Genomic DNA, 13611 nt, shown 5'->3' with positions numbered 1-13611 from the left:
TCATCAGACCAAATAAGGGAAGGAAAGGCATAATAAGGCAACGAGTTTCGGGAAAAGAGAAGGTAGGAAGGTAGGATGGAGAGGGAAAGGTAATATAACTTATGTGTGTGTGGTTTTCGATCATGATGGATGGTGTCTGCTCCGGAGACGCACTCTCAAGACATCTTCCAGTAATGGATGAATTCTCTATAGTATCCTTTTCAGCATTCGAATGGCAAAACAGCAAAATACTGCGTACCTGACCTTGACAGCATCAGGTTCTATTGATCGAAATTGATATTTGACAGTCTCTCCATAAAAATCTGCTAGAATATAGCGTATTCGACCCTATGTTAGCAGCTCGAAGATGTACAGGGGTCCCAATACAGGTACCTGCAGTTTGTATATAGACTACTAACAAAAATTAGTCACTCCTGTCATATCCTCATTCCGTATAGTAAGACATGGTCAAATAGATGTTTTTATTGTCATGCAGGTACTATGCAAGCAAAAATAAGGGAATCCACCGTCATCGTGAATCGAACCATACCAACGTCCTGGTCGAAAGATCGGTAGACATAACCGCTCCATGTTCATATCAAATATCTCAACCAGCCAACGAACAATCAACGCCCAAATCGCTGCGTAATAGCATCACCAGAAGGAAGCTCAGATGAGACAGTCGGTGTCTGAGAAATGCGTGGAAGTCGAGTACGATGCTGAGGGGCGGGATCTGGACCTTTGCCTAGTCAGAAGCACGTTAGCCAACACGCCTTGAAGATTGTGTTTCAATACATACTATTTCGCCCATCCCAGTTCGGCCGATCAGGGGGCGGCATTGGGGCTTCCCGGGGTGTTTTTGTCCTTGCCCTTTTGGAACTACCGGTGCCGCTCCGTTGGTACCGATGAAGCTGCTCGACCCCATCTGGGTTGACGGGAAACGTGGGGGTCTTGGGGTGCCGTGTAATTGGGGCGGGAGGCAATGATGAGGTATTAGATAGAGGCATAGAGACTGGAGGAGGAGCATTGAGCGATGATAGAGCTTGGGAGACTGTGTCCGAGGCTGCGGTCTGCATTCGGGACTTCATGGCACGAGCTTTGAGGAGGTTGTAAAGGTTGGTCATTTGAGCGAGTTTGTTGTTCTTGTCACGGTACATATCATTTAGTTCTTGGTTTTTCTTTTGGAGGTCTTCTTGAGATGATTGCATGTCTGCGGTCCAGATGTTAGTCGGATGTCCAAGTAATAGCAGACTCAATTGAACCGACCGGACAGCTTGTTCTGCAGTGACAGGATCTCCGTGTTGGCATTGTGGATGATCTTATCCATCTGCGTGTTCAGATTGGCGTACTTCTCCGTAAGCGTCTTCGCTCGGTACTCCTGGTAGAATCTGCTCTGGTCAGTCCTGGAGCTAGTTGATACTGAGGAAGTGAGACAGACATCTCTTGTGTGCTTTGATATGCCCAAAATGCAAGTGCACGACCAGCACATTCCATGATTGTGTTTGGATCTAACCCACTCAACACGCTAGTCTTGTAGTCCTCCGTCGGATTCAAGATTGTCGAAACAGCGTCATCTGGATTGAGAAGGGCCGTCTGGCACGCAGGACAGAGTCGATTGCTGGTGGTTGGACGAGAGAGCCCGAGGCTCTCTGCGCATCCATGACAGAATATGTGCCTGAAATCATCAGCCTTCGGCTTAAGCTGATCAAAGAGGGAGATACCTACGAGCAGGTTGTCACCACTGCTTTCTCTTTCAATTCTGCCCGACATTTGAGGGAATTGCATCTTAAAGAAAAATCCATGGTGAGGCTGGCGATGGGATGCGGTTGGAGAGAGCAAGAGGTGAAGGTCACGAGTTAGCTAGCCTTGAGATGCTATTGCTTTAGTCAACCTATGAAGGAAATCTTGTAATAAAAACAACAACCTGGACAGAGAGCATTTGCACATTTGGTATTGGTCTATTACATTGATTATTTTCATAAGATTTCCACAGTCTAGAAAAAGAACGTATTTCCCTGAGCATCGCGCCGTGTTGAAGTCATCTTCTCTTCAAACTCTTTCCCAGGCTCATACTCATGCCACAGACTGGCTGGGTAGATATGCTTGTTTTTCTCATACCACCGTCGATCTACGACCTTGGTCTCTGAGGAATCCTTGTCCGCACCCTCTAGCTGATCGTCACTAGGTCGGGACAGCGGATCATCAGTGGCTTTGTTGGAATCGGAAACCGGGGGTTTGCTGGAATAATCAAACAGCAAACCGCCAGCCCGAGAGAAACTGGGCACTCGATTGGCGATGAAGTAGTAAAACTCGTAATGCTACATGAATGTTAGATGGAAGACTTAACCAATGAAGATGCGGGTGAACTTACATGTGGAACAATAATATCGCCCTTGACAAGCATCAAATCGTCGACACTAACACGTGCCCACTCTCGGCGATTATCTTTCTTCGCTTTGGATGCACCGCTGGCACCACGTACGCCCATCTCAGCACCAACCTTCCGGCACCGATCTAAGAACAACCAAACATGGTCACCCTTCTTCACTTTGACAGCTCCAGCTGGTATACTCGTGCCATCATAGAAGACAAACGGAATGAGAATATCGGTATTCTTCACAGCCTCCTGCATGATCAAGAACTCCTTCCGGAGAGTGTCGCGAGCCAGCGCTTCAGCTTCCAAGGATGCCTTTGTCAAAGCTTTAGGTGGAGGGGGTGCATTCGGGTTTGCTTTCATCCGTGGCGTAGCACCATCCTCAGCGGGTGTTTTCGAACCTGACCGTGATACACTTGAGTCGCGCGGAGTTGCTGCTGATTCTTCCGCCTCGTCCTGGTCATCGCCAAATGATAGCTTGCTTTTCGCAAAGGGCTTCTTTTTCTTCTTTTTCGGGGGACCGTCACTCCGGGGAGGCGTTGACCTGTTGCGCTGCGATCAGCTCAAATGAACGGAAATAAAAATCGACTCTTGGCTTACCCGTCAGTCACATCGCCTGTAGAGGGAGTTGCACTTCTTGAATTACCAGATGCCAGTATCCCCAGAGACTTGTCATGCGCCTCGCGCTCTTTTGCCTCGAGAACATCCGCGCGCCGCTTGCGAAAGTCGGAGAGATGAACGAGACCGACAGTTTGTTCCTTGAGCATCTCCTCCGCGGAGACGCTTTGGCCGGCGAAGGACCGAGGCGTAGATGTGTTACTCTCCTCTCCTTCTGCCATTTTGGAATTGTGAGATATTGAGCTTAGACTTGACTACTGAGATGGGGGAATCGGTTTGCTCGGTGACGTCTGGTAGCACGTGACCTTGAATTTATAGCGTTTCAGGTTATTTTACAAATCAGGTAATAAAAAGCATTCAGCCTTTCTTGATAGAAGTGAGTGAAATCTTTCATCTGAAAGTTGAGAGAACTCCATCTCACATTAGAATCCAAATTATTCCAATGCTTGAATGTGTCATGGTGTGTAGTCTCTTTCGTTGTAACTGAAACGGTCTCACGGCACGCTGCAAACAAGACAAACTCAGTTCCCATGCGCGCAACCTTCGATCTCGGTCCTCTTTGACACAACTTTCTGCAGCATTTACCCGTCGAATTGAAATTCAGAAACCATGGACGAAGAAGAAGACGACTTCTATGATCCCGTCGACGCGGTGCCGACAACACAATCGCTGAACCACACACAAAATGCAGCTCCAGGTCAACCGCAGGAGAGCAATTACATGGAAGAAGACGAGGAGGTAGAAGAGGAAGAAGAAGATGATGTACGCACCTTGCTGACGCCTACCTGCCAAATTACTTGCTAATTCTATCTGCAGGATGACTTCAATATTATCACAGAAGCTCCCGAAGGCGCACCAGCTCCCGAACCGTGAGTTAGCTGCCATCGCACTTCCTGCATTCTTGCTGATCTTTCTAGCTCTCACCCGCGCCATGCAAGCTTACGACAAGAATCACAACGGCCGCCTTCCGCAGACTCGTCAGGTTTGGCAGCGTCTGTGACGCCATCCGCGACTCCTCAATACGAAACAGCGACTCCGGTTCCCGGACACCCAGCCGCGGCCGCAAGACCCTCCTCAGAAAAGCCAGGATCCGCCTATCCCGCCATTCACAGCTCCACCATCGACGTCAATGCAAACCCCATCCACCCTATGACCGGGAAGCCGATCATGTCCACAGACATGGATGCTGACTTCCCATCCGACGACAAGCCCTGGCGCCGACCCGGGTCAGATCTCTCCGACTACTTTAACTACGGATTCGATGAGTTCACATGGGCAGGATACTGTCTCAAGCAACAAGGCGTAAGACAAGAAGTCAGCAGTCAAAAGAAACAGATGGACGATATGCAGGCCTTCATGGGCATGGGAATGCCCCCAATGCCTGGAGCACCGGGCCCCGCTGCTCCAGCCAGCGCTGCGCCACCTATGGCCGGTATGCCCGGTATGCCGGATATGAACCCAGATATGATGCAGGGCATGCTGGCCAGCATGATGTCCCAGGGCTTGGACCCGTCTAATATGGATCCCATGGCTTTCATGCAACACGCTCAGTCGATGATGCCCGGTGGCGGCCAGCCGGGTCAACCTGGCTTCGGGGGCCAGCCCCAAGGTCAAGGATTTGCCCCAGGGGGTCAGGGTCAAATGGGCTACGGCGGATACGATCAACGAGGAGGTTACGGGGGCCGAGGACGTGGCCGAAGATGGTAGTTTGATATGGGATTCGTATCACTGTGATGTAGCTTTGGGTTCGCCCTCGGAATAATGGGATCTCACGGCGTTTCATGCATACAAAGGGAATAGCAATGACACTCAACAATTTACAATTTCAAGCTTCTTCCGGCAGATGTAGAGCTGTAGGTCGTGGACGAAGTGTACAACATCCAACATACATACCTAGACGGATAGCTATACCAGACATATCAATAGATAGCCAAAATTGAAAATCTAAACATAAAATATCATAAATATCCAGTTAAATTATCCCCTAGAGAGAACGCAAGTCACAGGGGAAGCAGGGCTATTCGGAAAGAAGCTCATGGTTCGGTCTTGGCATTCTGGAAATTTCTCCAGTCCAGATCTTCTTCCCCCGGACCAGTTCCATCTTCTTCCCTTTCCATCCCCATCCTCAACTCACGATCCTCACAGGAATCCCCTTCACCTTCACAATGGTACGTGGTATATCCCGATTGATCCCACAACCCGAATATCCCTATTTCCCCAACTCCAGAGCGCGCTACTAGCACCTCCACGCCCAACTTTTTCTTCCTCCAGACCGAGCCCGAATACCCGAAAACCCGCGCCGCGCAATTCCAATTCAATTCGGTTGCACTCACTGAGAAACAATCACTAACTCAACTCCATTTCTAGTCTGTCCTCCGCAACATCAAGTCCCTCGCCCCCTCCTGGACCGCGTCCTGGTCCAGCGCATCAAGCCCGAGGCCAAGACTGCCTCTGGTATCTTCCTCCCCGAGGCTGCCGTCAAGGAGCAGAACGAGGCCCAGGTCCTCGCTGTTGGCCCCGGTCTCCTTGACCGCGACGGCAAGCGTCTCCCCATGGGTGTCAACGCTGGTGACAAGGTCCTCATTCCTCAGGTATGTGGTTCAATTCCCTCGCATTTCCGCGTGGATGCGAATGCACGGAACAATATATGCTAACGTGGCTCCGCTCAGTTCGGCGGTAACGCCATCAAGGTCGGCGATGAGGAGTACACCCTCTTCCGGGATCACGAGTATGTTTCTTTTCTCCATTCGGTTCTCGAGAACAACAACTAACCACCCCACTAGTATCCTGGCCAAGATCAAGGAGTAAATTAGTCGCTAAGACAATATTCTTATACGATTTTGTTTCGCCGCCATCTAACCTCCCTCTGTCATGTCGACTCCGACTCGCTTCGCTGTAAAATCGCGATGGGGATATTGGACGACCTCTGATGTGTATCATATGCGACGTCACGTCCTCGACCTTTCTCAACGATTTCAAGTACACCGACCAAGAAAAAACCAAAAAAATAATAGCGAATAAGGATGCTCTCACTGTGTGATATTTGACATTTGGTTGGGTATCATGTCAGTTGTGGCTCCTATTTTGGCCTGTCTTTCTATTTTGCATGAGTTTTTGAAGCGCTGGATTGGCCTTGGGTCTTGCATGTCTTTGTCCACTGTACTTTTAAATTAAACTGCGGCTGACCTTCTCCTGGTGCTTATGTCGGGGTGGGTTAGTCGGTAATTGCAGACTTGATCATCTCCTCTCCATTTGTGGCATATCTTCCAGATTCTTCATTGGGTGCCATTGATACGCGTCTCTAGATGTCTTGGAAGTCCATTGCCAAGTTCGCAGTATAGGTGAAATAATAATGGTTCTCATTATGAATACTGATTCTTGACACGCAACAGCTGATATCGCCCCCTACACATCTGCTAATAGTGAAAGCGCAGTTTCCCCAGACGAACTAATCGGGGCTAATCTGAGTACCATATACATCCTCGTCATCCTCATTCTCATCGGAGCTCGAGTGAACCGTTGATTCAATCACCTCCGATACCCTGTGCATAACCTCCTCGCCAACGAGAGATCCGTATTCCATATTCCGGAAAAAGGATCTCATACTCACAAACATATCAAAAGCTCTTGAGTCTGTGCTAGCATTGGCAACAGTCTCATGAGAGGGCAGTGGGACTGGATCTAATTTGAAATCAGTCACTTGGTTGAAACCGCCCACACGAATGTCATCCAAAATGAGCCGCGCCGCGAAAGGATTAAGTCCCAGGTCGCGGAGAGCGACTTCGTATTCTGACTCCCCTTCCGTGATGTTTTCAATCATTTCAGGGGGATACAAATCGTATCGAAGCCTTCCCATGCCGAAACACCACAATACAATGTATAACGAGTGATTCGGGATCGGTATCAGTAATGCCGTGGCCAATCCCTCCTGGGCGTCACAAAACTCAGCGAGAGAGCTGATTTCCCTTACCAGACAGGCATTCGCGACTCTGCTGACGTCTGTTCTGTCAGGTTTGCAGATGAGAACTACCAGAAGCTCATATCGATGCATGAGGCGGAAAATCTTCTCCCGGAGCGGGGAGTTGATTCCCTGGATTCCATTGAGCCTTGCAGCCCTGGGACCATGCCCGGGAAGATACCGCTGGGTCAGCTCATGAGGGGTTGTCAGAATAAGCCCACAGTCAGGTGCTAGAATGATTTCCGCATCACAGTGGTACCGGGGATCCGAGGAAGCGTCCCCATATTCCCTGTAGATCAATCTGGGTGGGTTTTCTGGCCAGCTCTCCATATCTCGCACGACTGACGGGTGAGTTGTTAGGAGGGTGGTAGACAAGAAGAACATTGGTGGGGGATTGAATGCTGACTGGGTCACCTTTTCCTGCATGGCGAAGGCAGGGCTCGGCGACGGAGAAAAAGCCGAGGGCTTCTCATCAGGGTCTGAGGAACTGTCGCCCACAAGGGAAGGGACATCAGAGAACTCGCCTTGTCCACTTCTTGTGGATTCTGATAAGGAAAGCGATGATGGATCATGCGACGAGCTAACATATCCTCCATCACTACCTCTAGTTTGCATAAACAGCGATAGAGATCCGAGGCCACCAGACACTGCTTTGGAGGATTTCGGGGTCTCTGTACAATCTATGGAAGCAAAAGTATGTGGAGGCTTGGAATGGTTCATTATCAATCCAGCGTAATGTGAATTGTAGCCCAATTTCGCGCCAAACAGCTCCTGCTGAGCGATGCAAGAGTCTCTCTTGTCCATGGACGAGGATGGTTGCGTGGTCATAGTATTGAGGTTTTGCTCGTAAGGAGTTTTGATGGTAACATGGATATCGTTTTCATTCTGCGGATCTCGTGCTAGCTGAGTGATATCTCGATCGTTTTTCGGCCGAGTTATCGACGAATTCGAACATCCCTTTGTCACAAACATGCCTTCGTGAAGCGTACTGATAGAAGTGGTCACGATTCCCTTCTGTTCACCAGGTGTTCCTGTATCCCCCATGGGCTCCAAAAGAGCCTTCGTCCCTTTCTTTCCTTTCAAGTCTCTGCGTGCTTGCGCTTCCTGGCAGTCAGCCCTGCCAACGGAGAACCCTTTTTCTTTGGTCAGATGAGGAGAAACAATGGGGAAGTTGGGTTGCGATTTGGTATGTGGACTGACATCGAAGAATGGAGGTGTGAATGGGGCGTTATCAAAATCAAATGCACTGAATTCACTTTCGGTGGCACGCTTGTCTTGGTTAGCTAGCCTTGTATCAATAAATATCTGTTGAGTACTCACCTCAGAAGCCAGTGCGGTTGGGGCGTAAGCCTCGGCCTCCAAGTCTTGAAAAGAGGAGGTTGGGTCAGGGTCAGGGTCAGACTCAATACTGACAAACTGATGGACGGTCCCAGATTCGTCCACGATGGGGTAAAAAGCGTCTCCTGCAAGATGGGATGTCGTGGGAATATTCGAGAACTGAACAGGAATATTGCCAGGCGTGGTAGAACCGTCACCACTGGTTGACTGGGACATTCCCGAATTGTATTGTTCAAAGACATCCCGCGTGTTAATAGGAACTACGGGGACATCAGGACCACTGGGAACAACCAGGCGAACTGAAGGGACTGGCGAAGACGGAGCCGGACTCTGAGCGAAGGTGGAGTGAAACTCGGACGACGTGACAATCCTCTCATCCTCAGCTGTGAGGAGAAATGTCTCGCCTTTGGAGTCAGATGTTGTCACTTCAGGCAAAATGCCACGCCAGATGTTTCTCTCCACAGAATCGAGCTGAAGACATCCGCTCAGCACCTCCATATCCCCAGGCTGGGTTTCGAGCTTCTCCATCATGAGATCGGTGCAGAACTGTCTGTCGATTTCTTTGAGGCGTTCTCCTGGATGTTCGGGTCCGAGACCCTCAACAGGGGGAATGGGGGTTTTCGGCTCGCAAGTGTCGTCTGCGTAATTAAGCGGACAATATCGGGTGGAATCCTCTGCAACATTGTAGAACCTGGCGTACTCAAGCAGACTTGGCGAGTTAGGAGCCATTTTGACACGAGGGAGAGAGGCTAGGAGGAGAAGAGAGTGAGTGGTGACGAGAGAGGTTTTGTTTACGAGAAAACAGTGGGAGTGCAGGTGGGTGGTGAATTGGGGGAAGGTGCGAGAGACAAACACAGTCCCCAATTAGGCAGGAACGCGCTTGGGAGCCAACACAGCCTCAGGAGAGATACCTGTCTGAACAGCTCATATAATGATTATAAAAGAACGTTGGAATAATTATATTTCGCTAGTTGTGATATGTCGCTAATCGCCGAGAGAAAGAATCACCATGAACCTTTTTGCAGCCAACCTAGTCGTTATAGTTTGACTGGCGAGACCCATCCTTGTTGACCGTTGGCAGTCCATACAAGGCATTCAATTCATCTTCCTGAGATTTTCCCGACTCTCCAAGCACAGGCTTCTCAGCATGGACCGCAACACGCACAGCATGACGACGGTGGGGCGTAAAGCCGTAAGAAGCACTGTGGTTAGTGGACCGGTTATCCCAGATCGCGACGTCCTCCTCACCCCATGAAAAGCGGGCATGCATCTCCTGAGTCGTTGCGATTACATCAGTAAGGAACCGAATGATGGCGTCACTTTCTGCTGCCGGGATACCGACGATCTTCTTCACGAAGCCAGGGTTGAAGAAAAGTCCGTTCCAGCCGGTGACTGGGTTCGTCCGAATAAGTGGATGTTCAGTAGTGACAGGGTCCCGACGCACTGGCCGGCCTAGTGCCCGGGAGTCGTTGGCTTGCATGTCGGCTGAGTGAAGAGCTGTGAGGCCCTTGAGGTAGTTTTGCATGTGCGAGGAGAGTATATCGTAGGCAGCGTATTGCGAGGACCAAAGAGTGTCGCCACCGCCTCCTCGGGGTGGGCCAGAGAGAAGCTTGAGTGATGTGTAGGATGGTGGTTGGATTTCGTAAGTCACGTCTGAGTGCCATAAGAAACTGGGCGTGAAGAGAGCACGGTTGTCACCGGAGTTGTCGCCAGTGTAGACGACATGGACGTCCTCTAGACCTGGCTTTCTGGGAACAGACGTGGTGGCGTGCTATACTTTGTTAGTATGTATACTCATATAAACAAGCTCGAGTCAGATATCTTACCCTGTGCAGCTTGCCCCAATATTGGCCCAATTGGCGTTGAGACTCGATATCGAAGTTCTTCTGGGAGCGGAAGAAGACAACGCCTCGGTATGCAATCAACCGAGCCAGGTCATCCCGCTGTGCATCATCAAGCTTTGAGAGATCAACCCCATGGATTTCAGTTCCGATCTTAGGATTGAGATCAAAGACGGCTGTGGCATCCCTCAGAAGGTTGCGGAACTTAGAGTCTCCTCGCAGTCCCTTGTCCTGGTAGGGAGTGTATTCAAGCGGGGCCCAATGGATATCCGGAAATGAGGGCAAGAAGTCTTCGTATGCATAGTTGTCGTGTTGAGTGACTGGGGTCCGGCCGGGCTGATAGCCAAATTTGTTGTCGCCAGCGAGGTCCTCCGCAAGGACGGGAACGGTAAACTTGGTTGTAGTTGGGGCCACAGTCACCACGGGCTCTTCTAATGATGGTGCCATCTCTAATTGAAGTTATGATGTAAAACAAATGCAAGAGATGAAATGTGAAAGGATGTAACAAGGTGAGGTTAAAGGTTGACGTGAAAGTATAAAACTAAAATTGGATAGATGGAAGAACAACCTAGGTACTTTATATAGATACAAGCTTAGTACCAAGTGAGTCAACCCCAGATAACGCCATTCTGAAATGATTATGGATCTCACATGCCCCGGAGTTCACGGAGATGGCGCAATTTCCCAGATTAAGCACCTCAGGCGAATGCAATGGAGAAACTGGACAGGGAATAACTTGTTCTGAGTGGATATTGCATTCAAGGAGAGATCCGCTCTCCTCCCCCTGGAATATTCAAGGTGATCACGCAATTTTGCTGACGTTGATGGCGGGATTTGCCATCTTCATCGAATGAACATAGGAAACAGCTGCTCAATCGATATAATAGCTCTCACCGCTGTTTCAGATGTGGTATCTCTAGGTCAAGGACTTTCAACGCGTGTTCACTAGGGATAGAAGTGTTGACGTTGATGTACAACATGCAGTAGAGTTGAGGTTGAGATTAGGAATGGCGCTAAGGGGGCGATCACGCAAGAGTGGCGGGCTTTTGCGACGGGTTACTCATCAGCCTCTTGCCCCGGGCAGTGGGCACATAACCTAGGTAGAGCCGCATGCAGCATAGCAATTGTTACTACCATATACTGAGTATGTTCTTCAATGTAAAGCTTGTATACATTGGACTGGCTCAAGGAATTTGACTTTACAATGATCTAAACCTAGATGGTCTACGTAGTAACTAGCTTGTGTTCTTATCTTACGATGTATGGCTACATTCGGTCTACAATTAAGGCTCGGATTAATGACAGTTCGGTGTTAACAGATAAACTGCTTGATGTCATGTTTCGCATGCTGAAGATCAGCTCCCATAAAAATACAGACCAAACTCGCTGAATCCTCCTATCTATCCCAGATGAAGCCGGCCATCGCCAAGCGATTGCTGCCCAATCGACAAATCTTGTACTTGCTCCGATACATTGCTCAGACGAGTGGCTACACCCATGATGCCAGCCTCAACATCTGAGAGAACACCGGAAAGTTCGCTGATGGTGGACCGAGGAGTCCCCGCAGCTCCCTCACGAGACTTGGAACTCACAAAGTCGCTAATCTGGCGGTTGAGCGTAGCTTCGACACCGTGAAGATGGTCTTCGATTTCTTTGAGGTTGCCGGTATATCTTGTAAGAACGCCTTTCATCTCCTTCGAGCGATGAGAGAAGTAATCGACCAGGTTGACGGGGACCCCATTGACGTCAGTAGATGCGTCACCCTCAACACCATCGGGAAGAGCAAGTGTGTTTTTGCGACTCGAGCGCATAGATCGCTCCGGAATCTGTTGATCCTGCACAGACCACCACCCACCGCCAGTTGACTGGTATTGTAGAGGAAGCTTCAGTGTATCAATGGCTCGGAAAGCAACTTGGGCCTCGGCCGCATCTCGTGTAACAAGGCTGCGCAGCCCATCAATATCACTGGCATCATTCTCAAGTGCGTGTTGCATGGTTTCCAGTTTGCCTTGTACAAATTCGACATCGTTAGGAATTGTAGCACCCTGCTTCTCGATGGTCGGCAGCAGATCCCCGACTTCATGGCACATCTTCATCTGGTTGAGGATGTGCTTGTCGATGGCCTCAATTTGGCTACGAATCTCATCCGCACAGCTCTCGAATTTTGTGGCTGGCAGGAGATTGCTCACGTCAACTTTCACGCCGGGGATCACCGTGCTGGTAGCGGTGCTCTGCTGTAATGGCTGTGTGGTCTGTGCCGGGGCTGGTTGGCCGAAGAGAGAGAGGGTAGGCTTTTGAGGTTGTTGTTGTTGGGTTGTGCTCTGGCCGCCACCACTGGAGATTATTAGAATATAAGCTATGAGACGGGACGAGCACAAGGACAGTCACTTACAACAAGCCTCCTGTAGTTCCTCCTGTTGCTCCCCCAGTGCCAGCACCGGCAGCCCCGAGTCCACCGAGTCCACCAAAGGCTGGCTTTGCTTGGGTTTGAGCTGTAGACGCACCGCCGCCGAAAAGTCCACCGCCCGTTGTTCCTTGAGTCGTGCCGGTGCCAGCGCCAGCAGTTGACCCGCCGAACAGACTACTTGTCCCAGAGGGTTGTGTCGTGGTATTTGCGCCTCCGAAAAGGCTGCTGCCGGTCGCACCGCTCTGCTGTTGGCCTCCGAACATGTTGGATCCGGTCGGTTGTGCTTGTGTTGTGGTTCCTGTGGCCGGGGCTCCGAACAAGCCTCCTGCTGGCTTAGGTGCTGTCGAGCTTGCAGCGTTGCCAAAGAGACTGCCGGTATTAGTTGCGCCGGTGGTGGCTGTGGATGTGGCCGTGTTGCCGCCGCTGTTGATGAGAGAATGCGGTTAGCTCTTTTTTCTGCCTGAAATCACCGTGATCCCAGCTTCCGCTCTGGGAATAACAAGGATTGGGAGAGGAAGCGAGTCGAATCAGAGCAAGGGTCAAGCGATAGGTCTGATAGGTGTAATCAGAGAAAGATGGATGGGAGCACTAACAACAAAGAGCTGGTGGAGTTTGTGTTGAGAGAAAGTCCACCTGTGGTAGGTGCTGCTGCCTTGGGAGCAAACATGATTGGGAATGTGACAATAGACTTCAAATGCTTGAATGAAAATGGAACCGATCAATGGGCCCCGTTCAATGGAAACAAAGCTGCGCAAATGCGATTTGCGGAATGCGCGAAGCTTCTCGGTACTTTGTTTATCCGTCCCGACATTTTTTCCCCTAGCTTGGAAAGGCGGTCTACTCAATTCTATACTTCATTTGTATGCCCAGGTGGCTTTTGTTCGTTACTTATATGTACAGTGGGATCTCCGAAGCATTGGGCTAAACTCTTGTACCCAGATATACCCTCAAAATTTTACCGGTTCTGCCAGTTTAAAGCTCTTAATATAGTTAGCGTGTAGGCATGTGATCCAGCACTAACGGTTAGCAGTCAAAGGTATTTATCTAAGGAGACTGTTAAAAAATGACCACTAAGAAGACATATAAAAGGGCTACC

General features: G+C 49.9%; 7 protein-coding genes across 7 annotated transcripts; 2 read left to right on the top strand and 5 right to left on the bottom strand.

Annotated features, from left to right (window-relative positions):
- Window positions 1-605: 605 nt before the first annotated feature.
- N7489_000300 (uncharacterized protein) lies at window positions 606-1749 on the bottom strand (the record flags this gene model as incomplete). Its single annotated transcript, XM_056706055.1, has 4 exons — window positions 606-724; window positions 779-1189; window positions 1246-1367; window positions 1418-1749. The coding sequence occupies 4 exons, from the start codon at window positions 1747-1749 to the stop codon at window positions 606-608; spliced, it is 984 nt and encodes a 327-aa protein (XP_056570357.1).
- A 224-nt stretch (window positions 1750-1973) lies between these two features.
- N7489_000299 (FAM50/XAP5 family protein) lies at window positions 1974-3192 on the bottom strand (the record flags this gene model as incomplete). The annotated part of the gene is made up of 3 exons (XM_056706054.1): window positions 1974-2297; window positions 2351-2897; window positions 2954-3192. 3 exons carry the CDS (start codon window positions 3190-3192, stop codon window positions 1974-1976), a joined length of 1110 nt encoding a protein of 369 aa, XP_056570356.1.
- Window positions 3193-3580: 388 nt separating this feature from the next.
- Window positions 3581-4678, top strand: fip1 (cleavage polyadenylation factor subunit FIP1; the record flags this gene model as incomplete). Its single annotated transcript, XM_056706053.1, has 3 exons — window positions 3581-3733; window positions 3788-3840; window positions 3889-4678. The coding sequence occupies 3 exons, from the start codon at window positions 3581-3583 to the stop codon at window positions 4676-4678; spliced, it is 996 nt and encodes a 331-aa protein (XP_056570355.1).
- Window positions 4679-5006: 328 nt separating this feature from the next.
- Window positions 5007-5779, top strand: N7489_000297 (co-chaperone GroES family protein; the record flags this gene model as incomplete). Its single annotated transcript, XM_056706052.1, has 4 exons — window positions 5007-5139; window positions 5339-5562; window positions 5641-5699; window positions 5755-5779. The coding sequence occupies 4 exons, from the start codon at window positions 5007-5009 to the stop codon at window positions 5777-5779; spliced, it is 441 nt and encodes a 146-aa protein (XP_056570354.1).
- Window positions 5780-6419: 640 nt separating this feature from the next.
- N7489_000296 (uncharacterized protein) lies at window positions 6420-8996 on the bottom strand (the record flags this gene model as incomplete). The annotated part of the gene is made up of 1 exon (XM_056706051.1): window positions 6420-8996. The coding sequence occupies one exon, from the start codon at window positions 8994-8996 to the stop codon at window positions 6420-6422; it is 2577 nt and encodes an 858-aa protein (XP_056570353.1).
- Window positions 8997-9297: 301 nt separating this feature from the next.
- On the bottom strand, window positions 9298-10555 carry N7489_000295 (TauD/TfdA dioxygenase family protein; the record flags this gene model as incomplete). The annotated part of the gene is made up of 2 exons (XM_056706050.1): window positions 9298-10038; window positions 10094-10555. 2 exons carry the CDS (start codon window positions 10553-10555, stop codon window positions 9298-9300), a joined length of 1203 nt encoding a protein of 400 aa, XP_056570352.1.
- Window positions 10556-11508: 953 nt separating this feature from the next.
- N7489_000294 (nucleoporin FG repeat-containing protein) lies at window positions 11509-13182 on the bottom strand (the record flags this gene model as incomplete). The annotated part of the gene is made up of 3 exons (XM_056706049.1): window positions 11509-12442; window positions 12501-12938; window positions 13109-13182. The coding sequence occupies 3 exons, from the start codon at window positions 13180-13182 to the stop codon at window positions 11509-11511; spliced, it is 1446 nt and encodes a 481-aa protein (XP_056570351.1).
- Window positions 13183-13611: the final 429 nt, after the last annotated feature.

Source organism: Penicillium chrysogenum (assembly GCF_028827035.1).
Source record: "Penicillium chrysogenum strain IBT 35668 chromosome Unknown utg000001l_segment0_segment0, whole genome shotgun sequence".
In the NCBI taxonomy this organism is placed as follows: Eukaryota; Fungi; Ascomycota; class Eurotiomycetes; order Eurotiales; family Aspergillaceae; genus Penicillium; species Penicillium chrysogenum.
This window is presented reverse-complemented; position numbering and strand designations above follow the sequence as displayed.